The 26,020-nt window shown below is 33.1% G+C and overlaps 1 protein-coding gene across 1 annotated transcript; it reads right to left on the bottom strand.

Annotated features, from left to right (window-relative positions):
• Positions 1–4,614: 4,614 nt before the first annotated feature.
• LOC142345005 (uncharacterized) lies at positions 4,615–23,312 on the bottom strand. Its single transcript, XM_075397092.1, has 2 exons — positions 22,716–23,312; positions 4,615–5,007 (listed from the first exon to the last, which is right to left on the bottom strand). Exons 1-2 carry the CDS (start codon positions 22,843–22,845, stop codon positions 4,700–4,702), a joined length of 438 nt encoding a protein of 145 aa, XP_075253207.1. The 5' UTR covers positions 22,846–23,312; the 3' UTR covers positions 4,615–4,699.
• Positions 23,313–26,020: the final 2,708 nt, after the last annotated feature.

Here is a 26,020-nt window from a genome sequence, read left to right as displayed (position 1 = left end):
GCTGAAAAATGAAGCCTTGAGGAACAAGAAGTAACGTGAGAACGGGTTATAAGAGATGCCCAAGCTCCAGCTCGAGATCTAAGCACCAATTGGTTTAAATGGGTAGCACACTAGGCCTGAGCTATGCTAAGTAAGAGATGCTGGTTCGAATAAAGTACTGGTCCATTTTCGCAGTAGTTGCGCCCGCATAGAACCCCCAACACTCGGAAATTAGAATATGAAGAACTAAGTTTCTCCCGAGGCAAGATAGATGAAGACCCACATATAAATGCAAATCTTACGTTGATTTCTTGTTAGGTTTGACAAGTATCAGATCCGATTGAAAAAACTCTCGTTTTAGAATAAAGTTGTTAAATAAGTGAACCAGAACACATTTCTATTTATCAAATTTTTTCCTAAAACTCAATTGCTCAGGCGAAACTAAGGGTAATGTATTTTTTCGCTGTCATATCTATGAAAATGAACCTTGCGGTGCGAGTGAGGCATTCACAAAGCCAAAAAATTGCCTACAACTGTTTTCTAACTTTCAGACAGCTCTTCAGGCGAAACACTTGTTTTTACTTTGCCTCTGATTTTCATTAAGGTTACAGTAGAAATCTGTAGAATAGTTAAAAATAAATTTTGCATTTTGGTCAATAAAGTTGTGGTCAATAAATTTTGCATTTTTAAAACCACACCATCATTATCTTCATTGTTTTCTGAACAGTTAGGATGAGAACTAATATCTCCAAAACTATTAGCAAAACAATTTTGATGAACTTTTGTGAGCTTTTTATCTGAGGTGACGAAGTCTATCCCGTATTGAATGGGACAAATTAAATCAAATTTTATTTTTTTACTGTATTGTTGATGTTTTGCCCTAGGAAATTTCGCTACCCTCATCATGGGTCTTATCCAAGTCACATTAGCTATTACAAAACAATTTGATGAAAAACACATTTTTCTAGATTTGCACTAGAATTACCCTTCAACAAAGAATACTGAGAATTTTCTTACCGCATTCACCGCAATTTTTGCAAGTATTCCTACGACTCCTGAGAACGGTAAATTTTCTGACGATTTGCGGTGAATTTAGCGGTTAATTTTTATAAGATATGCGGTTTATAGCGGCGAATTCTAAAAATGCACTCATCTTTTGTGTGGCATATTATTGATCATAGATAATTTTGAGGGCACCAAAATCGCACCCAATTTTTCGGTCGAATCAAAAATGCACCCAAAAATGTAGAGGCAAAAACGCACTCATAAAATCCTGAAGGAGGAAAAACACGCCAGTTTTTTGAGCCAGTCAAAATCTGATCATTGCTATTTTTGAACGGGGACATGAACGTGCCAACAATTTTGAAGGAGCTAAGGGCTGATCATGGGTGATTATCGTCTGGATGGATCTGATCATACGTAATTAAGGTCTGGAACGGTCTGATTATGAAATGCTGAAATTAGTATTGCGTTTACAAGTTGAGGTGCTTGAAAAGCAGGGGGCGAGGTAGCTTCGAATTACACCGAGGAGCACCTGCTGAAAACGAGCCTGTAATTTCTATCATACCAATTTCTGGCCTGGATTATTTTGATCACGGGTGATTTCGAACGGGCATCTCGACATAGGATTATAGCTGTTGCATAGTATTGATCATAAAGAAGTAACAAATATTTACTTTCTTGACCCGGTAGTTTGAACTCTATTCGGTGATTTGGAGAAACTCAATATCTTTTTCTTATCAAATTACAGATTGAAAACTGAATTACATCGTTGATGGTTCAATTAGGGGCATTTCCTTCCTTTCCATAAAATTAGATTTTAATTCTCCCCGAAATCAATGCTGATTACCTTTCGATTCGTATCTGAATGAATTCTGTCAAATTTTATCAAATTGGTTGTATTCAACAGTGATAATACTAGATAAAATTACTTAACGAGTTAAATTACTTTAGCATCTTATTTAACTCATCACTACTATTATATCAAATTGAAAAGCCTGAAATCTTTTACAATTTCATCTTTTCTCAACTGGCTTTGATTAAACTTTTTAGCAAAGTTGATTGGCTAAAGCTGATTGTAAACTATGATGGGAGAAATTCAATTCCTTTTTTATCTTCACCCTAATGAAATCTTATCCAATTCGTCACTTGATGAAATCAATTGATAGTTAATTCTTATGAACAACAAATGAACAGATTTGAAAGCAATTTGTTCTCAATAAAAAACACAAAAGTCGTTACTAACCCAATCCAAAAGTGCTATAGTTAAGCCTCAGTTTACCCAACGAGTAATATGAAAAAATAATGCGTTTTAAAAAGCACTCATTAGAAAATGTTTAGAAAGTGCAACTGAATTGTTATAGTGCAATCGAAGACTTGAAATTCTTCAAACAATCGTCTGCTCAACGCTACCAAGTTTTCTTTAATTCAGACCCGATAAAAAATTATCAACAATTTGAACGTTTTTTTGGCATAATTGGCCGCTGTGTGGAATAAATTTTAATTCGATAGACATTAAAATGACATTAATAGAAAAGCGGCAAAACTCAAACTTCTGTATTTTTTGAAATTAAATACTTTCGAAAGTCATATTAACCAGAAGAGTTCTCTTATTCTTTCACTAAATATTTACTGAAAAAACAGATTGTAACTCCTTGTGAAATCAACAAGACCTGTCATTAGTGAGACGAAGTCATAAGACTACAACACAACCACCCATACAAAATGTCGAAATACAAAATGTCACTATTTTCTTCAACGCAAACACAAAGAGAGTAAAAGCCATAAAACAAGAGTTAACGCCATAAAACAAATAGTTCTTCACTGAATTTACAACGTTTGTTGGGTCTCATTTGATCGTAAATGGCATTTGAGCTTTGATGTTAAGCTATTTTAGTCCGTATTAAACATTTAAAAAGCCAGTGCCCCGTTACAATTCGAAAAGTTTTGCTTTTTCAAAAACCCAGGATTGGACCAAAATTATCTTTGCATTTCCTGTCAGTAATTTAAAAACTATTAATTGTTCCACATAATAAACCAAGTAGATTATTTGAAAAAAAATTAACAAAAAACAAATAATGAACTTTAAAGGATTATCGAGTTAAATTAGTAAAAAAAACAAGTTTAAATCAAGTTTAAATTCCAGAATGCTTTTATAGGAAGTAAAAGTAACACTAGACCTCATCGGATTTTGAAAAATATTCGCCAACACTTTCTAGTTTTTTTTAATCCCGTCAATATTAAATAATGGGGGCTAAAGAAACTTATTTGAATCAACAAAAGAAGTCGGCTAAGTTCGGAGGAATTGCTCTCGGACGACTAATGGAAGCTCGCATATATTGCAGCCTGCTTCAGCCATGGATTGGGGTTTTCCACACACCAAATGTATGGTTACTAAACTAACAAAGGGGGTCCTCAAATGAAGTCATTCGAGGTTATTTTTTTACCACTACAGCCACCAAAAATAGAAAAAAATATTTCAATTGAATTTTACCAATGAACTGTCGCCATTTAGGTTCAGCTTCTGACATTACGAATGAGAGAGACGTTTAGATTACCTAAAACAAAAAAAAATCGAAGGCGTAAAAGCCACTCAAAAACTCAAAGAGCCAAAATTTTGCACAAAAAAGACAACACGCTTGCTTTAATAATTGCTTCAGTTTTTGTATATGATCATTAAATCAGTCAAATGTTCATAAAATTTCAAACCTCAAAATTCCATTGGACAACTCTTTCTGTTGTCCAATGGAATTTTGAGAAGCTGTTAAAGCAGCTTCTTATTCTCTATTAGTTGCATCACAATTTGTTTTTGTGGTTTGTGGAGAACGGAATCCTGGGTCTTTTCACTTACAATACCTCCACTCCCCACAAAATTATAGACACCCCATTATGGTATAATTACCATGATCGGGAGGCTATAAGTTGTATGACCAATAAGATGGGGGAGGGCTATAATAGGAAGAACCCAGATTTTTTTTAATCGTACCACAAAGTTTGTATAAAGTATTAAAATATCAGTGGTTTTTAATTTCTAAACTTAGCCATCTGGTTTTAATAAATAGTTTAAAAAAATGAAAAAATGTATAAATTTAAACAATTAAATATCTTCATATTCTAATATCTAAAACTATAAATGTTATAAATATTAATATAATTTTTCGGAACCGTTTTCATTACCCCGTGAACGAAATTTCTTTTTCTTTATCCTGTTTTGATACACTATTTTGTATTTTTTGACTGATAGCGGGTTCTATAGCTCAACGAAAGTTGTGATCGTTCCTTAAGGACAATTTATACTACTATAAAAGGTGTAGTCTTTTTATAGTAGTATAGATAAAAGACAATTTTTGCTTTAAAAAAGACAAAAATTGGCATGTATTTTAATATTATTTGATAGTCACAATTTAGTTTAAAAAAACATATGTCACGATCTGCCGGTAGAGGGCCGGTGAGCTCTCATTTTGAACAGGTATCACTATATGTACTTATAATGATTCACATAGACTCAGGTAGACTATCCCTTATTGGTAGTATAGTTACTACCTAGTTATTATTACCTAGGTAATAAGCGTAATGGATAATCCCACCTCTAACCTTTCATTATCAGCATTTCTGGAATTTCACTGGTCAATTTTTATTTGTACCATTATAACGGTGAAAGGATGCTAACTATAATTAGATTAAAATCAACGTAGGTTGTGAGGAATCGGTTTTGAACTAATTATTTTGAAGAGGTATCACTAGAAATATCAGATAGTGACTTTGTAATTTTCATCAAACTGAGGTCTGGACTGATGAAGACTAAAGCAGAGTTGTATACAGTTTCATTCACAGTCAACCTTCTCTGTCTCTCCATCACAAATGCCTTGTCGATCACACAGATCAACTGGCGGATTGCTAGTCTCACAATGTCCTCTTCCTGGGGTTTTAAAAATGTCCAGGGAGTGTCCTGAGATGGGTAGAATAGCCAAATGTCTACTTTGTCTCCTATGATGTCTTTCACTTTTCCAAGCATCAAGTACTGCTCACCTAAAACATAAACAATTGCATAATTAAGATACACAAAAGAAACTTTGAAATTTAAAATCTTTGCTGCTTTGATGAAATCTGGAAAATTAGTAAAAAAAAAAACGGTAAAATTGCTTTTATACGCAATCAAAAATTTAGTTAATAGCTATTGCTCATAGGAATACAATAAAACTAAGAGCTCTGTAAAATAATGCCTTTTAAAGAAAGCATTGTTTTTAAATGAACTGATTTAACTCTCAAAAGCCAACAAATTAGTTTAAAAGCAAATTTTTATCATCAAACAAAATCCCTGAAAACCGACAACTAATTTAAAGCTGAGAGTTAGCGATCTTTATTTCAAGATACTTGGGTCGTTTCAGACAAATGTTTTCTGAGGCTACTTGTAAACAACACTGAGCACCCAGAAATACGCATACACGTCAGCTTTGAACGTCTTGAAAGAGACGTAATTCAAGCTTTTTGTCATTGTGAGTAGCTCGAGGCTGAAGGGAACAGCCCAGAAAAACTTTTGAACTTGGAGAACAGTGCTGATCCGCTGGGTTTTGATATATTTCATTGATGAAATTGAAACCTGTTAATTTGGGTTGAAACCGTCAAAAGAAAGCGGTGAGACGTAATATTGTGGTCAAAAAGGTTTTAATTAAATTGATTTAGTTGTCAAGATGTTATACTGTCATGCTTTTTTATACAGCCGGAAGTCAAAGTTGCAAATGATTTTGACTGACTTCGCTTGATATAACTTTTTTTTGACTTTTTACACAATTTTCGATTGTCAGTTTTTAACGCATTTTTGTTGTTTTTATTGACTAATTGAACATATCCTCCTGTCGCACATTGAACAAACACTGCCATGGTTGCTTCCGTGAAGCTGAGAGCACTGGCCATCCTTGTTCTGAATGAATTGTCACACCAGCTCACTCAATCCTAATGAACCGTTCCAATTTAATCATTGATTAAAACAAAAAACTCAGTAGTAAAAGTTATCACATGTTCCGACCCCACTCTTTTGTATTTTTGACTTAATAATTGTCTACCAAATGAAAAGATGTTCGAAAGTAGATACTCGAGTTTAAAAAATCTGTACAAGAAAAACTTAATGAATTAAAAAATTAAAGGCCCTTTAGAGTGTCATCGTATGTAGAGCGTCCATGCAGACGACTTGCCATTAATAAGACTAAGAGACAATACAAAAAACAAAATCTCAAAAACAAAAAAAAACGAAAACAAAAACATTACTTTCAGTAAACACTATGTAGTAATTTTAAAAGAACTAAAGTGACAAATTCAAAATACTATCAGATAAAACCTAAACTACACAAATTCACTTGTCCTTAACTACAAAAGAATATCAGAGATTTGTTCCTAATAAGACTTGGCAATAAATTTGTCGTACGCAAATGAGATTGCGTACTTAATCTTGAGTCGCGAGTGACGATTATGTTTTATATCCTAACTTGCGCGGCGAGTGCGCTTTACACAATTTCTAAATAAATCCGCTTAGCGAATCGCTTGGTAATTACATGTCTACTTTACTTGACTAGTAAGACAGTTAATGAAGAATAAGTTAAATTAGGCAACTGTTCGCGAAGTGCAAAACTAAAAGAGTGAGTATTAAGGCAACTGGTATTACAGAAGTCAGAACAAATATGAACAATAATTTCCCGCTACGGGAGATGGGAATAACAGACTAGCATGTGAAATAACATTGACTCATACACATGCCCTTCAGGAATAAGTACACTAAATTAAATTAAGTATATCGTATAATAAATTTACTGCACTAAATTAATTTATGATGTATGACATTTCTCCCGCTTCAATAAAAATTAAAATTGCGTAAAATAAAATTTTAATAACAATATGAATAATATTAATACTTATTCACCGGTTAAATAGTATCAACAATATATGTACTGGTTATCATAGCTAGTCATAAATAATAATGTATCAAGTTTTAATTACTCAAAGTTTTCACAAGTCTTCTTCATCATTTATGAGCTCATTTGATGTACTGTGATCCGCTGGTCGTATACGAGGACCTTTTGGTGATACCTATCCTATGATAGGCGATGGGAAGTCATTTTCTATGGGTTCAACCCGCGATGCTCTGTCTACAATTGTTTGTACAACTGAAGGTTGTATCGATTCAATATCTCCTACGCGTCGTTTCCTGCGGGGTGGAGCAAAGTTAGGGGGGCACGAATTAGTAGAGTCACCAGACGAGTCTTCTTTATCGTATCCATAATATTTAGGACTTTTTCTAGTCCGTTTTGTTGCTCTTATCGGTATTTGTTGTAATGCTATTGCTGGAGCCGATGTAGATGGCAAGATTAATTCTGGTTGGTTATTTGTAGGAGGGGGTGCAATCAATATTTCTCCAGTTATGATTTGCTGTTCGGGAGCAACCTCGGGAGTTTCGGGTAAAACTTGGGGAGCGAAATTTTCCGGATTTTTGGGCATACGTACCAGCATTGCACGAGCAATGTTTGATTTATTTGATGAGACACCGCTTCCAGTTTCTCGCTTGCAATGCTTCATCTTCCGATCTCCCTTTTGTATGCGCGTGGACTCTTTTATGTGGCTAAGTATCTTAGCCTCAGTTGTCTTCTCATGCGTGCGGGGTCCTCTACGGTTAAAATATTCTGTAAATTTCGTTTTCCGATCTTCTCGAGTACCAAATTTGGCAATGTCACCATTGCGCACTGTTACTTCCACTTTCGCCGGTTCGCGAATGACAGAAGTATATTGATCAGTCTTTTGTACCACAGATCCTGGAGCCAACACCTCGTACAGTCCATGAAGATTTTTCTTGGATCTTTTATGGAGATGTTTCTTCCGAGCAATGTTCAACTGTACGGCGTGTTCTTTTAGAGGTAGTGGACGATGGGCTTTTGTGGTGCGAAGGAAACGGGATTCGTTGTCTGTTGCTAGACGTTCACGTGTGGTAGCGTCCTTTGTTGCCTTGCACATGTTGCGCTCGATTTCATCGTCGCTACGGCTATTACCCCAGTGGTCCTCCTTCAACAATTCATTAGGAGTTACTGTTTCTTCATCTAAATAATGATTCAAAATTTTTTGATAACTTAGATCAGATGACTTTGGTTGAGCACTTATGTTACTAAGCGGTGTATTGGCTTTGCGCCCAAAGTGAGATTCGAATGGCGAAAGCTTAGTTGTTTTATGTTTACATATGCGAAGCTGGTATATAATTGATTTTAATGCTGCTTTAATGGTGAGCGAATTTAATTCTTTATTTGCTTCTTTTATACATGCTAAGCGTTGTTTAATAGTACCAATAAGTCTTTCAACTAGTCCTATTGCACGATGGTCATTCACCGGAGCTGGTATTAATGTGATATTATTTTTCATACAAAATTTTTTTACTTGGTTACCTATAAGACAACGAGCTTGGTCTATTCTTAAGGAACGAGGAACTCCATGAATTTGTAAATAATTATCTAAAAATTTTATTACATTCGATGCATTTGCATTATCAACTAATTCTGCAGAAGGATATTTTGAAAATCTATCAATACAAGTTAAAATGTATATTTCATGTTCTTTTTCGTTATTAATAGGTCCTGCAAAATCTATATGTATTTCTTGGTTCGGAACTATACATGGTGTATGTGCTTTAAATTGTTTTGCGGGAATAACAGATTTTAAATTTTTACCGATAGTATTTCAAGATTTGCACTCTATTGCTTTGACGAGCAAATCACGATTCATGTATGGCCACCAGCAGTGCTGAGCCATACATACCATCCCCCAGCTACCTGGGTGACTCGTATGCAAATCTTCAATGAGTGCATCTTTGAGCGCGTTCGGTATGGCTACCTTCTCGTCCATACAAACACATCCGCTATTCACATGAAGGTCCCGCCAATAGCTATGGAGATACGGGTTGAGGGCCTTTAATCGTTCTTCATCTCCCCTGATTATGCAATCCATACCTCCTTCAGAACTGCATCCTTGCTTGTTAGGGATGTGATTAGCCCTCTGTTGAACACCTTGCCCACCACTTTCTCAAAAGACACCACTTGAGGGCTATCCGTGAGTGGGGTGCTTAGATTAGAGTGAGATGATGATCTGCGTGGCGTGCTTGTTGCATTATCCGTAAATGATACGCGGGCGAAGCTCTTGTTGTTTGGGATGAGATGGATTTTCCCTTTAGAGATGAAGCTTGTTGACTCATTGTTGATAAGAGTTGAGTTTTTTCAATTAAATTGATTGACAAAGAGGAAGACAACTGAATTTCAGGTTGAGTTTGGGCAAAAAGCACTTGTTTGTAGTTTGATAATTGAACACGTGGGTTATTTAAAGTATTTGAGTTTGGATTACTAAATAAGGTAGGAATTTGAGACTGATTTTTGATTGACAAGTGAGAATGACCTATTGAAGCAAATTTAAGAGTATTTTGGTAAGCGGGTGACGCTTTTCTTGTTTCTACAAGCATTTGAGACTCAATTTGCAGAGGTTTAATTGTAATTGGTAGACTATGTGACGCAAATTTAGAATGAATTTGGTATTTAGTAACTTGCTTTGCAAAAGAGGCATCTGAAGAATGCAATCTAATCTTTTGAGTGTTTAATAAAGTATTATGCCTTGCGAGTGTTAATTTGTTCAATGAAAAGCGTACTCGCGATGCGAGATCAGAATTGGTATAAATTAATTTGTAAGTGTTTACTTTTGAAGTAGGATATGTATGTGCGAATACTGATTCATTTTGAGTTAAATGTACTCGCTGATCATGTGCACTAGTACAATTAATACTATAAGTGGGATTAAAAATCGGGTTATACTTTTGATCCGCGAGTGATTTAATATTTTGAGTTAAGTGTACGCGCGAGGCGTGTTTACTATACTGATTATTGAATTTAAGGGAGGTTACGTGAGAGTTGTATTTTCGCGCCGCGAGATTTGAACTAACATTTGTTAAGCGTAAACGCTGAGCGGACTTTATGTCAAAGTTAGAATTTTGTTTTGAGAATAATTTTAAACTATTGTTTCGCGGAGCGAATAATTCGTCAACTTTTGTTTGAGGATTTGGTTTGACATAATCTATATTTAAAACTTGTTCAGTATTAGTGGTGGAATTTTTATTTTCACCATCAATATCAATATATAATTTATTAAGAGCTAAAATGAATGAGCTAAAATGTTGTGTTTTTGTTGAAGTAATTGAGCATCAGAGTGTATGCTTGATAATGTTGCGACTAAAAATTCCTCATCATATTTTGAAATACTTTTTGCTGGTTGATATGGATATCGAGAGATGTAATCAACTAGTCCCATCTTCGCGCCGGGCAGATGCTCTATTGAGAATTGATAAGGCAAAAGACGATCAACCCATCGTGATAACCTACTATTGTAACTTTTATTTGATCGATGTTCTTTTAAAATAGAAAGTAATGCGCGATGATCAGTGATAATAGTAAACTCTTTACCATACAAATAATTTTTTAAATATTCTATGGACCATACCAAACCAAGAAGTTCCAATTCGTTAATACTATAACGTTCTTCACTACTATTTAAAAATCTTGCAAAAGAGATCGGCTTCCAACCATCAACTGTTAATTGTTCTAGTGCTGCTCCCAATCCGGAGCGAGAAGCATCACATTTGACTCGTGTTTCGAGTTGGAGGTTATAGTGAATGTTTTCTGTTTGATTTGCTATTCGAGTTTTTATGGCATTAAAATGTAGAGTATGAGCGTCAGTCCAAATGTATTTAGTTGACTTACAAAGAGGAGGTCTTAAAGGATGCCAGAGTTGAGCTAAATTGGGAATAAATTTACTAATATAGTGGACTGAACCGAGAAATGAACGTAATTTTTTAAGTGTATTAGGTGGTTTTAATGACATAATAGAGGATGTTTTAGATTCGAGTGGTGATATCCCAGATTGAGTTATATTATATCCTAACCAGGAAATTTTTTGCTTCGCAAAATGGCATTTAGGAAGGTTAATTCGGAGATTATCCGCGTCCAGTTTCTTAAGGCAATCTAATACAAGTTGTAAGTGATCATCTTCAGAACCTTTACTTACAATAAAGATGTCGTCTAGAAAACAAAATGTATTTTTGAGGCCAATCAAAGTGTAATCCATTGCCTTCTGAAACTCGGCAGGCATGTCAGTAAGACCATAAAATCCCGTTTTGAAACGATATGTGCCTGTCATGTCACCACTTACAATATTGAAATTACAGTGTTTAGCAGTTTCAGGGTGAAGATTTAGTTGGCTGTACGCATATTTAAGATCTATAGTAGTGAAGTATATTTTATCCACTGGTTCTGTTTTGTAGTTTGTTATTATTTGTGATATGGAATCCATAAGTGTTTCAATATTTGGCATCTGATATTTATTCTTGTGTATTGATTTATTAAGAGTTTTGGAATCCAATGCTAACTTTATTGTTTGATCACGTTTAACTGTGATTACAATAGGTGAAATAAAATATTGATCAGAACAGTTATTCAATTTTTCTATATGTCTTTCTTCAAGAAGGTTTTTAATTTCATTATTTACTCGTTCTTGTAAATTAATGGGTACTCTTCTGCCCTTTTGATGTTTTGGTTGAAAATTTCTATTGAATTTGGATTTAACAATGTGTATTTTTGAGCGACCAATACGTGTAATAAGTTGAGGAAATTGTTTTGCAATACGTGTTTTAAATGGACATTGGGATGTGATAGTGTTGACCATACTACCTTCATATTTTGGGGTTTGAGTTACTGAGATTCCGAGAGCGTCAAACAAGTCTCTACCAACTAGTGGTTTTAGCCCGTCACGGACCACCACAAATTCAGCTTCTTCAAGTCGCCATCCATTGCTCGCAATTGGTGCCTGTATCATACCCGTCTCGGTTATGGGTTCGTTTGAAAATGTTTTGAGTTCCTGGGGAGGCGCTATCATCAACCATCGAGCAAGGGGAGAATTTTCCTCTATTTTCGCAGCAAGAGACTCGGGTAAAATACTGCATACACTGCCTGAATCAATGAGGAGTCCTACTTGGGTATTACCAATTTGCAAGATGGTGTTCTTTGGTTCAATCTGTATTGCGTTACTTGCGATGCTGGCGACCATATTATCAGCTGAGCTATCGTAATCTGACTCGCATTGTGGGTTATAATTCATATTTTGTATGGCAATTGCTGTCTGATCAGTTGAAGTTTCTTCAACAGAGTTAACATTAGATGGGATAGGTTTATTTGATGATGACTTCGGTTTCCTGCACACTCGCGAAAAATGATTTTGTAAACCACAGTTATTGCAAATCTTGCCTCTCGCAATACACTTGACTTTATGATTTGCTGACCAAGTTAAACCACAGTTTCTGCAGAGTTGATTTGGTGGTCGAGTGAAACTAGATGTAGTCGGCCGTTGACTCGGTGGTCGAGAAGGTCGTTGGGAAATTACTGCGTTAACCTGTGGAGCAGGTTGCGAGTTTGTAATTTGTAGTTGATTTCATTGACCTAATTCCATATTTATTGCCAAACGTAATGCTTGAGCTGGTTCTAGAGTTTCTCGCAGCAATTTTTTTTGGATATCCGGATCTAACATATTCGCAATAAATAAATCTCTGATAAGAGTATCTTCTTGATTCCCGAGTTCACAATTTTCAGAAAGTTCTTTCAATTGTCCAAAGAAATGTTCGATAGACTCTCCTCTTGTCTGTTTTGTAGTGAGAAGTACGTACCTATCAAATGTGATATTGCGCTGACAAATAAATGCTGATTCCATGATTGTCCAAAGTTCTGCTGTTGTTAGAATGTCCATCTTGAGGTATGGGTTTCTGCTACAAAACAATTCGACGTCCTTCGGTGCCCAAACTGAGATATAGCATTGACACAGTCTTTCGATCGGCCTGTGCCCACGCTTTATCTCCACACATTACTCCTATCTCCAGTTGTCTCTGACACCGATTCTCCCAGTTCATTTTTGATTGAGCGTTCCTCGCCAATCTTTCCCTCTCCGATTGTGCCGATGATCCTGTTATCGTATCTCATAGATAGGTTCAAGTGGTAGTTGTACTGTTTCGGGTTTTGGTTCCAACAATATGTCCAGTGTAATATTTTCCTTCGCAAGAAGAGCTAACTTGGACTGCATCTGCCACTTTTCCCATTTCAACGGAGGGTCTGCACTAGGTTTATCCCAAAATGGCTCAATGCCGAGTGGGGTCCGCTTCTGAGTTGCTGACTGCGCCATGTCGTACGCAAGTGAGATTGCGTACTTAATCTTGAGTCGCGAGTGACGATTATGTTTTATATCCTAACTTGCGCGGCGATTGCGCTTTACACAATTTCTAAATAAATCCGCTTAGCGAATCGCTTGGTAATTACTTGTCTACTTTACTTGACTACTAAGACAGTTAATGAAGAATCAGTTAAATTAGGCAACTGTTCGCGAAGTGCAAAACTAAAAGAGTGAGTATTAAGGCAACTGGTATTACAGAAGTCACAACAAATATGAACAATAATTTCCCGCTACGGGAGATGGGAATAACAGACTAGCATGTGAAATAACATTGACTTATACACATGCCCTTCAGGAATAAGTACACTAAATTAAATTAAGTACATCGTATAACAAATTTACTGCACCAAATTAATTTATGATGTATGACAAAATTGAAAAAAGACCAAAATATGGATGTTTTACCAAATAAGTTGCAAATTGAAAAACCTTTAGTTTTTAACTAAACAAAACTCTGACAATCAACTTCTCAATAAACTATTTGTGTCTTTAGTTAGACTAAATTATGCATAGGACTATAAAACAACAACAACAAAAATATAAAAACTCAAATATTTATGAAACTTTTTACCCAAACACAAACCATAGAAGCTATTAAGATCATAAGCTTTTAATTCTATTAAAATTTTATTCTTTTAATTCTATTAATCCAGCTATTGTTTAGACTGTTTTAGTTTAGGCTATTAAGATATTAAGATCATAAGCTAATAAGATCATAAGCTATTGTTTAGACTGTTTTAGTTTAAGCTATTAAGATATTAAGATCAGAAGCTATTAAGATCATAAGCTTTTAATTCTATTAAAATTTTATTCTTTTAATTCTATTATTCCAGCTATTGTTTAGACTGTTTTAGTTAAAGAAAACCAAGAATTGAATATTGAGTCTCATTGGAAAATCAATTGGACCTGTGAAAAAAGGGAACATATTAGAAGACAGCAAAAAAAACAATTATTGGGCACTCCCAAATATTTCATCAGAATACTTAATGCCACAACAGATAAGTAGGTTATAACGCAAAAGTGAAATTAGAAGTTGAACGTTACATTACAGAAAAGTGAATGAGATCTGTCATTGACGAGACTTAGTTGCAAATTGTTAAATAATCAAGAGGGAAAAGTTCAAAAACATTCCAATGTTTTGGAAAAAAATTAATATCGAAATCATTGAAACCATTAACGCTCAGCTGATGGTCTTAAAAAATTTCTTTTCATCTCAATGGGATTCTATTGACACGTTTGTTTAATCAGAATAATACTTACGATTACAACAGAACAACGAAAGCCGAAATTCAATTAAAAAAACTGCTAGAGAAAATGGTCGAAGCAATTATAAAAACTTATAAAATAAAAATCATCGTAAATTTTTATCCTTTTATCACCAAAAATATCTGCCAAAGATTCCTTTTTATGATCTCAAACATATCAACAAATACGAGTTTATAAACTGTTCCTTTAGATTTGTAAAAAATTTCGTAGCATCAAAGCCATTGAACTTTAAACTTGCAATGAGAAGGCTTAAAAATGGTATTTTTTTATTTTTTAGGAATCCAAGAAGCAATACGGACTATTTGCTAATCAGCTTAATTTTAATTGTTACAAAAAGGACAACAGATGATGGCAAAAACCAAAAACTCAAAAGAGAAGTGATGCAAAACGAAACTGTTTAAGCCATTAAAACTATGAGATATTGATAAAACTTTATGAAATAACAGTTAATTTTTTTACCTCAATGAAAACTGCTGTTCTGATATTGCGACAAAAATCTAAAGAGAACCAAATTGATAACACCTATATCTAAATATAAAACTGCCATTCAGACGAACTTTCGTTTCAGTTGAAATCATATGAGAGCTCTCAATACTGAGAACTGACCTACACGTCCACAGAAACATGCCTCATAAAAGTGTTAAACTCTTAAACTCTTCAAAAATTCTCGCATTTTTTGAAGTAACATTTTTGAAGTGATAACAACAATTGGGTATCAAATCAAAACCTTGAATAGATTCACCCAGTACTCCATGGGAGCCTCTTGCACGTTTTTTTAAGGAGGCTAAGTTATACAAAAACAAAAAGCAACAAATGCAGGTAAAACTTCAAAATTAATCTTTAGTTTACGAAAACATAGTGTAAAAACCGTAAAAACCAGTAATTATTCCCTGAAAACAAAAATTTTGTTCATTGAAACTCATTTGAACGTCAATTAGTTTCGTCAATAATGGACTAATGGAACTTTGATGAGAAAATGGCCTTCAATATTGCGATAACGCGAGTTGAAAAAGAATAAAAGATACAGAATAATAACGAAATTTTAACAAATATTCCTAGTAAAAACGTCATTGAACTTTTTTTTCAACGGGAATCATTAAAAATTTTCATCTTTTTGTGGAATGCCAGGAAAATACTGAGACTTGTCAAGAATCCTAAAAGAATCCTGAGACTTGTCAAGAATTCTAAAAACTTCAAAATAACATTAAATACAAGAAAACACCACAAATTCAATAGAAAAAATCGAGAAGAAAATGTTAAAAGCAATAACGACAAGAGAATTTCGAAAACAGTTTATGTTGTTTCAGTTGAGGGTCCTTGCATCTTCAAAGAAAAATGATAATTCTGCGACAATGAGATAAGACTTAAGAAAAACCAAACTAAAGATAAGAAGTCAAAAAACAGAAAGTATTCAAAGAAAAACATGTTATAATAAAGTCATAAAACTCATAGTTAAAACAAAAAAAAACCAAACAAATGAAAATACGATCTAATAAAATTAATATGCAAGTTTTCATTAGTGGGGACTGACCTACAGGTCCACAGAAAATTGTTAAAATTTAGAGTTAATCTCCATAGTTTCCTTGGAGTTATGACGTGAAAAGTATTTTCAAAGTGTCGCAACCGTTTGTTGACAAGTTGAACTCATTCTTGGTAGTTTTTGAAAGGCAGGCATAACCATCTGTCAAAAACGGGAAACACTATTTGCGATCAGAAGATATTGACGCTCGGCAAATTCTGTACCGAAAAACGGGAAAATAAATCATGCCAAACAAAAATTAAAGATCATAATTTCAATATAAAATTCAGTTTTTTTGTTTCTTATTTATTTACTTACTTTGTTTCATTAGTATTGAAGTGGAAGCAAAGATTATTATTTGCTAGCATATTAGTAGTTCTTTTAAAATACACTGGAAAGCTCACTGACAAATCGAAAATGAATAGTAAAACAGATTTTTTTTAATATTGTCAACTGACGGTTGCTCAACTTTTAAGACCCTAAACTTTTACAGGGTTTTTGCTCCTAGTTATAGCGATTTTTTAAGAACGATATTTTAGCAACTAGCAGATACAACTTTCAACTTATCAATAAGAAATCATGTCTCAGCATGTTTTAAAACGCACACAAGCAGTTTTCAGTTTGATGTCATCTTCAGTGAAAAATTGGAGCTGTATGCTGATATATTTTTGCACTTTTTAACGCCAATGCTCAACTCACTTCATTTTTATTTTTGATGTTAGCAATAAAATATTTCATTCTCAGAATTCATCCTTTATTAATGAAAAAGAAATGGTTGACTGAATACGTTTGTGGCCAATTCAATTGCTCCAAACTCCTCCGGGAAAAAAATTCTTAATTTTTGCAAGTATGAGCGAGCACCCTAACTAATCTTAAATTATTGATAAGACTAGTCTGGATGGCTGATGAGGGGTGTGGCCAGCTTCTTCATTTAAATTCTAAAAGCTGAAAATACGGTAGGAACATCAATTATGTGTGTTAATGTTTTGGAGGTCTACTGGCAGCATTTCGCCTGAACTTTTGTGTTTATAGGCCAAGCATCAATATGCCCTACAATTTTAAAGAAGGTCAAGGAAAGAATAGAGGAAAAATTTGCCCTGGACCATAAAGATATAGTGGTAGGAGATGATGCTTTGATAATCCTTCAGACGGGTTGGGTTGTATGTGCTCAGTTGGTTTTATTGACAATAGCTAAACTCAATGATGCGTTATCGACTTCATTTTTATTTTATACTGTCTGATTCCATGGTTCGAACATCCTATTCAAATTTGAATATCAAAAATGATAAAAGAATCATAACTGCATGCAAAAATAGTCTCGATGCAGACCATATTTGTTGAATATTGATTTAAGTAAAATATAGAAGATATCCTGCGCTGCAATTCAAAAAATTTTTACTGACCAAACAGAAAGCTAGATTTTTTAATGACGAAGAATGGACTTTGAGAACCATTTGTAAACAACCGATAAAAAAAATTCGTAATAGCAGTAAATACATACGTTAACTTGACGCGTGTGAAGAAGAAAGCACGGTAGAGACAACGAGTTTTAGTTCAACTACCGTTTTTTTGCCCCACGGCAATTAGGTATTAGGTGGAAGCTCGATTAGTCAGTACCAATTTTTGTTTCCATTAGGCGAGAATTGCCAACCATCAATTAAGCGAAAACCAGTTAAAACTTTTAAAGACTGTGATTCGAAACCCACTTAAAGATTTAAAGTATTCAAATTTCACGTAATTATTGTCTCTATATAGAAAATTATAATTAAAATTCAGGTAAAATACACAATTTTCTCAAACATTCTTCATTTCAAGATCCGCCCTAAGTATCTGTGAAAAAATTAATGGCTTTACACATTGTAGCTTATAGGGCGGAAAGCTTGGCAAAAAAACTTGACATGATTGGGCAAGTTTTGTAGGTTATTATGATGGAGAGGTAAAAAATATGGAAACTAGATTTCTCGGCTTTGAAAGCATGTACCGATGGTATCTCTGACAAATTGGCACTTCAGGAATCTTAATTAGCGATTGCAATAAATCCTGAGGAAGTAAACATTGCTTTCAAAAATATTTAGATGCATTGTCCGAAAAATTCTATCAAGTTTTGCAATTGTAAGCAAAATTTTCATGTTTCAGTATTTGCAAAAATCCTCAAAATATGGCAATTTGGTTTGAAAACAGAAAATTACTGCTGCTATCGAATCAAAAATTATTAAGTCTCTTACGACACTTTAGAAGCCTTTAAAACTACGTCACTCACAAAACCGTTAGAAATTGAGTCCATTTTCACTAAAATTTTGATAAACATTTTTATGACAAATGAAAAAGAGTAAAAAATTCTTTCTAGTCAAAATATGCAAAATTCCCAAAATTGAATTTATTAAAACGAAAATTATGCAAAGATCAGCTTTTTTGGAATTTTATTCAATTTGTGGCTTTGAATGATCAAAAGACATTAAGTTGTTTCGTTTGTTCAATTTAATAACATAATTTTTGTTGGAGAGAGAACAAAATGCTCGACGATGTATAATGCATTTTATTTGTTTACAATAAAGACGTCTTTCATTTTTTTATCACACCGAAAATCTGTGAAAACCAATCCAATCACTGAATCACTGCAATATAAGTCATCAAGAAAACAAAATTTTGTCCAGTTGGCGTCTGTCTCTTCAGTAATCGAAATTCAATTGTATAATAATAATATAATATTTGTCGTTCAACTTAAATTTCAGTAATATAAAAAAGAATACAAAAATTACTTCACAAAAGAAATGAAACTGATTTTTCACCACTTCACGTTTTCACTATCTAGAAAACAGCATTTCTCTTGATCATGTAACCTGAGATTCTGTTACTGGTTACCTTTTTGAAAGCTGAAATAAAACTTTTAACGTATGAAGCTTTTTTATAACCGTTTCTAAGATTTCAATTTGAGAGTATGACACTCACTTTTTTACACTTCTCTTGGCGCATGAAAAGTACGCAAAACATAACTTACAGACAACTTCTTCCTATCATAAGTTATAGCTTTCAAAGGATATCTCTTTGGACTATTGACATCTACTTGTTTATTCCATGCGTCACGGTTTTCATGCATTTGTGAACTCCATTTTAAAATTGAGCATAAAAAAATTTAAAAAAAATTTAGGAAATATTTTTCAACCAAAGTCGTGAGCACATTTCTCATAACACGAACAAAACAGTCTTTCTTATACAATACCAGTAAAAAATCTCCTAATTGTTCACTGCTTGTATTAGGAAACTAAAGTTGCAAATGTTTAACTTTTGCTATTTTTTGTGCATTCAGACTTTCTAATGATTTGATTTTCAATCTTTTATACAGAAAACTAAAATATGCAAAATAAGGTTTAAAATTTTTAAGCTCTCAATTTGCAGTTGATAAGCTCTCAATTAAGCTTTCAACCGTTTTTTGCTTTTTAGTTTACAGTACTTCTTATATTGTTTTCACACCGAATTTTCTGTATTCATTTTATTAAAAATTTGTTCAGGTTTCATGTACAACTTTGAATGGACTCAGTTTTTGTACAATAGCCCTTTGTGTTAGTTATTTTGGCATTAGAGAATTTCAAAATTGAGCAACTCTGAAAAAACTTTTGTATTCGAATTTTTTGGGCGTTCTGGCAATCAGAGTAAACACACTAACTCAGTTTCGATTGTCGATTTAGGTTTTGAAATGAAAAGATGATAGAATTACACTTGTTTTTTTGCAGCATAAAAAAAGTATCGAAAATATTTTGTTAAATCAGATAAATCAACTCTTATACTTAAAGATTAAACTGCTTCAAGATTTGCTTTCATCCATCATTTTCCCCAGCCTATTACGCTAATTATGCTTATTACGCAGTCAATTGGATCACGGCAATTTTCTCTGCCTTCAATTTCTATGGACAAATAGAAATGAGAAAGAAGGTTTCAAATTTTCATAATTTTTTTTCCTTTGATAGCAAAGACGTCATGGTAAAATTGTCCAGCGAAGCAGAATTGAGCTATGAAAAATTAAACAATATAGTTTTGCTGTTTTTGCGCACTGAAAATAGGCTATAAGAAGAAGCTGGATATGTCATTTATTTTCAAAAATGCTTCAAAATCTTCATTCATCAATCATTTTTTGAAGCCTTAGGCATGGAACCTCATTTGCATATGTATATTATATATATATATATATATATATATATATATATATGTATATATATATATATATATATATATTATATATATATATATATATATATATATATATATATATATATATATATATTATATATATATATATATATAATATATATATATATAATATATATATATATATATATATATATATATATATATATATATATATATATTTATATATATATATATATATATATATATATATATATATATATAACATTAGTTCATTTGTATCTCGTAGATCCACTAAACATTCATCGATCTTAAAACACTGCAAAAGATAAAAAAAGAATATCTGACCAAAAAAGGACAAAAACGTTTACACTATTTTAGAGAAAAGATGGAAAATGCTTGGCAATTTTAAAAATTGAATGCCTCAAATTTTCCTGAAAAAAAAAGTTTTGAGGGATCGGGTTTTGGATTGTCATTTTCGTAATAACATTTTTTTGTTTGCAACAAAAAATCTTTGCAACGCTCAATTCAAACTTCCAAGGGCTTTCAGTTCTAATACTTTTGCACCTCGCAAAAGATATCGATCGGCGGTCAAAATTAACAATACATAAAACTTCGAATAGCAGAACGTTCCTAACCCCAAATTAAATTGTTAAAATGTGAAACTAACCCCATTTAATAAATTTTTTTTAAGTGTCATGTGACCACCAAAGCTTCTGGAATTTGAATTACCATATTACAAGGATAATGATCTAACGAACTACAGGCCGATACTGTTAGTACGAGCACTCAGCAAAAAATACAAAAAGACTGTTATTTGATAGACTGATATGTTTCCTTGAAAATTTCTCTATTCTGTCAAAACAACAGTTTGACTTTCGGAGAGACAAAAGTACCGTAGACTGTGCAACAATTTTGATCGAAGAACATCATATTTTGGACGTAAATAATTCTACCAAGTGCACAAATCTCGATCTCATAAAAATCTTTTGATACTGCAGATCATAGAAATTGTTCAAAAATGTAGATTCAATAGAATAAGGGAACATCTGTTGGTAATCTTCGAGTCTTATCTGAAAAGGCGTATGCAATACACATCAAGTCAAGGAAATACATTATAAAAAAATTTCTGAAATACGGAGTTTTCCGAGGCTCTAATTGAGGCCCCTAAAGTTCATACAGTACATCAATGATCTAAAAACTATTCAAAAACTCCAAATTTTTCTTCTATGCTGATTCAGCCTATAAAACACATTGTCTTATATCGAATGTTGATAATAGTCCTCAGAAAATTTAAACAGCAACCTCTGATTGGCTCTCAGACAATCCATGAAATCTTTGTACGAATATAAGAAACAGCATGGTTTTCTCGATGTCAAAGTCCGAACAAGTATAGAAAAAAAACTGACAATGCACGAGATGGTATCTTCAACTGTTGAAAGTTTCAAGTATCTTGGCGTACAAGTTGATGCTGAATTGAGCTTGAATGAACACATAACAAATGTAGAAAACAAACTGAGCAATTTTCCAATAATTTTTCACAGACTAGTTAGAGTAATGACTATAAATCAGTTCATTAGAGCGTACAAATTATAAGTGCAACCAGTTGTCCAGTATGGTGTTTTCGTCTACGGATCAAGAACTGTAGATAAATTGAATCGAACTGACTGTAAGAAACAGATTAATTAGAATTTTTTTCAGAAAAAAATTAATAGTGTTAGGCACAGTCGAGAAAAAAAAACAGAATGTATTCAGGTACCGAGCAACATTTTAATGAGCTGGCAAAACTAATGATCAAAACATCTGGAGGGAAAAATGCCATTGAGTCGCCAAGTCACAATTTTCAAAATTTTGAAAAAGGTGTAGTCAGCTAACCGAAAGTGCAAAAAATGCAACATTTGGGGACAATAAGCTGCTGAACAAATTTTCAGTTGAGGTTCCTGCAAAAAAAGTTTCTTCATTGTCTGCGAGTTTTCTACACGTCGATATTGCAAGATGCAAGTAATTTCTTAGTTCTTAGACAGGCAATCCAATTATTTTTGTCATAATCTTCTATCTGCTATGTTTGTGGGAGGTCATGAATCGCAAAAGTATTTAAATAGTGTTAGTTAAATTTTCGAAACTCTTGTTTGTAGATTTCTCTCCATTTCTTTTTTTAAGTTTCAAACTATTTTAAAGAATTTCAAGCGTTTTTGAATTAAAACTGTAACTTTATCTAATCCTCAAAGAAACTTGAGAACCGATCTTTGGCCCAATAGTGGTCTCTCTGTAGTCAAATGATTGAGTGTAAATGAGTGATTAACTCGTGATATTGTTGACTACAGAATACAATTTATTTTAAGCACAGTTTCTTTGAAATCTAATCTATCTACAAATGTTTCTAAGTAGCAATTATTAATTATTTTTCAAGCAGCCTTTTCAGCTATTTTTCATCGCACTAGATCGAATGTAGCGCAAGACATTGTCTAATATATCAATGAGGTTAAATTCTCGATTATACGTATTTGAAATCAATTTGTATTACCTTGTGTTTGACAGACTGTGAAAATGTAGCAATTAAGGGATAAGGACTCCTTATTTGGTGCCTGAAAGGCTTTTCGTCCTTGTATATTGGGCAAAGCAGTGGGCAAAATTTTGGTGTTGATATTTTCCATTAATTAAAATTTCAAATAACAATCAAACCCACTTCCCACAAAAGATTCAATTGTTTTGCAAACAAAATATTTCGGGAAAGTAAAAATAAATAAGACGTCTTTTAGAATGACGAAACAAATGATATAAACGTCTTGTTTGTAATTTTGGTTTAATAACAGATTGCTGTAAAGTTATTCGTTCAATTCAAATCTATTTTTGGAAAATTTTTGCTCATGACGGGCTTTGTAGGTGAATAAGTATTCAAGAAAATTTACTACTATTTAATTGCTAATTTTGTTAACTTGATTTTATTAATTAAATCTACTTCAAAATACTAGTTTAAAAAGAACTATCATACAGTTGAATGGCAGCAGAGTTCAATTATGGAATAAAAAAAAATTGAGACTCAAAGAATTTCAATTTATATTTAATGACGTACGAAAAGAATGAAAATGGTTAGAATCGAAATGGATGCACTCTTTTTTCACATTATAATTGTTCGCACTACTTTTGTTCAATTAAAAGCAGGTGCTGTACTTTTGTAATTGTGCAATCTAGCTGAAATTGCTGTTAGTATAAGCTCGCATTTTGCAATATACTGTTTTCCTACAGACACTGACACGTGAATGCGTTATCTGCTGAAAAGAACAATGTCTCCCTTTTATTCCACAAAAGTAATGTAAAAGTTCGAAAAAAGACTTCAACTCGATTTCATACCCCATTTTTTTAAATTTACAAATGCTCCGAAAAATCTATGAAAACCAGTATTTGGCAAAAACGTGAAAAAGGAGCAACCGTAGAACCCAGATATAAAACTATTTAAAATTCAATTACAATCAGCTTGACTATCAAAATTTTGGTCATTTAGATGAAAAAGAGCAACCAGCAATTCGTTAGGGGGGCCCTTAGAGTTTTTAAAAAGTTTAGTGACTTCTGAGACAACCCATTGATGTTGTATATTGACCTTTCATAAGGTTGACCTCCTCACTCCTCATTTTTTGTCCGTTGTATTGTACTTCAACCTAGAGTTGTTCTTAATCCCTGCTCATAGGGTCGGAAATTATATATACATATTGGAGTCATAAAAGCTGAAGTTTCTAATAACCCAGCTGCTGTTATCTACTATCCTCAAAATTCGTGCCTCAAACGGAATTCTATTCCTTCTTTTTGAGGTTACATTTTTATTTGTTAAAGCTGCACAAAAAATTTTCAAATAACTTCCAAACCTTAAAATTGTGCAATGTTAACACGAGCATCAACTAGTTAAGTGAACTAGTTACTGGCTCAAGAAAAAGGGAGTGTAAATAACCATAGCGCCATCAGTGAAAAATTCTTTTTAATCAAATTTCTTGAACGGCCTAAACTTTTCATTTTAAATACTATTGAATCTATTAAACAAAAGTTTTTATCTATTAAATTCTAAAAATTTAAACTATTAAATAGTTGAGTATCAGAATTAAAAAAAAATTAAGAAAGATGGCTGTGTTATATTTCCGTGTCGTTTCTTCTCATTTTCTCAAAACTCTTCACAATATAACACATGGAATCTTTGGTCGAAATGTTGTGTCAAAAAATTAGCGGGCCTCTTTAAAGTTAGAATTGCAATCGTGCGTGGAAACGAGTTACACTAGGCTAACTCAGTTCAAATTTGATTCGAAAGTGAAAGTAAGATCACTCACTTTTCCCAAATCGTGTTTATGGGGCTAGGGTTAAAACTAGGAACTATTTTATGCACTAATTTTAACGCCATAAGTCATTGGTTTCGAAACTATAACTAAGTTGTTCCAAGCAACTAAGATATTGACATTAAGATTGAAATGCAAGAAAGCCCAATTGATGATTGTTTTCAGAAATTTTCCTCTCAAAGCTAAATGCAAATTAAGTGGAAAATTATCAGTTTCGCAATTACACATCATTTTCGCAGGCATGATTATTTTGAATTGAGTATCTAGTTATTACAAATAAAAGTTGGGTGGTTAAGTTTTTAAGCTATTTGCATCTTCAAAGTTGTGGAAACGGCGTACCTTTTACCAAAAAAAAATAGTTACATGAGGTGACACTTTTGCACGATATAAATAAATCATTTTCACGTTTCACTTGAATATATGCCGTTGTTGAAAATGGTTGTGAATAACGAAACTGGTGACAACTGGTGTCACTCATTTCCACAAAACGCAATTTTTTTTTGAAATTTGGGGTTTCAATTTCAAAATTTAGAGCGATATTTGAAAAGTTGGTTCAATATTTACACAACATTCTGTAAGCAGGTATCGCAACACATGTTAATGGTTAAAAAATAAAATTGTTCATTATTGGCCTGTATTTCATTCTAACAGATTTCGAAATTTTCAAAATTTTAGAAAACAAAAAAAATTGATAAATCGATGCCGTGAAAGTTCTGTTTCTCTGATATCATGATTTGCATGAAATCTTGAAAATCTGCACAACCACATACCGTTGAAATTTGAATTGGAAAAAAACTGTATGTGTTTTCAGTAAAATTCCGAGTTTTTGATTAAAGTTGCAAAAATTATAAAAAAAATAACCTATATCGAACGTTGAAAGCCAAATAATGAGGTAATTTGGGGATAAATTGCGCGAGAGGAAAGATTGACTCACTGGAATTTCTCAAAAGTTACCAGTTGGCTATTCAGCTGTTCTTTTTGCAATCTTGAGATTTAAAAAAGATTTAACAGAGCAACTTTTAGTGACTTGCTGGAATGATCGATTATGATGTTTTTGAGCTTCTCGTGCTCCTTATGCCTACTATAAAGCTTCTAATTTTACAATTCGAACAATATACATTTTTCAGCGTGAACCTTTTTTTTCAAAAAATCTGCTTATGATTGTTTATTTTTTTTCATTGATTTCAATAGGAAGTCATGTTTGGATTAACTTCTAATCTGTACCAGAGAGGTAGAGGCGTGAGAAAACGAGTCGCCTTAAAGCCTCTCTGGAGAGAGAAAAGAATTTTTATCCAGGTGCCGTAAAATGAGTTGTTTTTCACCACCTCTCCACAGCGCGACGTGCTCTCAACAACAATTGATAAAAAAAGTATCTCAACATTAATCGAAACTTTGATGCTACTTTGATGCTCATTGTTTTAAAACTCTGTTGTTTTTAGAGTTTTCTTGGATCCCCATTTATTTGGCTATTCATCTTAGTATTTCTTATGACTATTTAAGTTGAAATAGC

The sequence above is a fragment of the Convolutriloba macropyga genome, chromosome 1 (assembly GCF_964194025.1).
Source record: "Convolutriloba macropyga chromosome 1, txConMacr16.3, whole genome shotgun sequence".
NCBI classification, from domain to species: domain Eukaryota; kingdom Metazoa; phylum Xenacoelomorpha; order Acoela; family Convolutidae; genus Convolutriloba; species Convolutriloba macropyga.
The sequence above is the reverse complement of the archived record's forward strand: the minus strand, read 5'-3'. Positions and strand labels throughout refer to the sequence as shown.

Bases quoted from the DNA above. Each gene is read 5' to 3' on its own strand.
- LOC142345005 (XM_075397092.1), bottom strand. From the start codon at position 22,845: ATGGAAAATATCAACACCAAAATTTTGCCCACTGCTTTGCCCAATATA. The intron at 5,008-22,715 runs GTAATACAAATT...TTTATGTTTTAG, and splicing joins CACAGTCTGTCAAACACAAG to GTGAGCAGTACTTGATGCTT.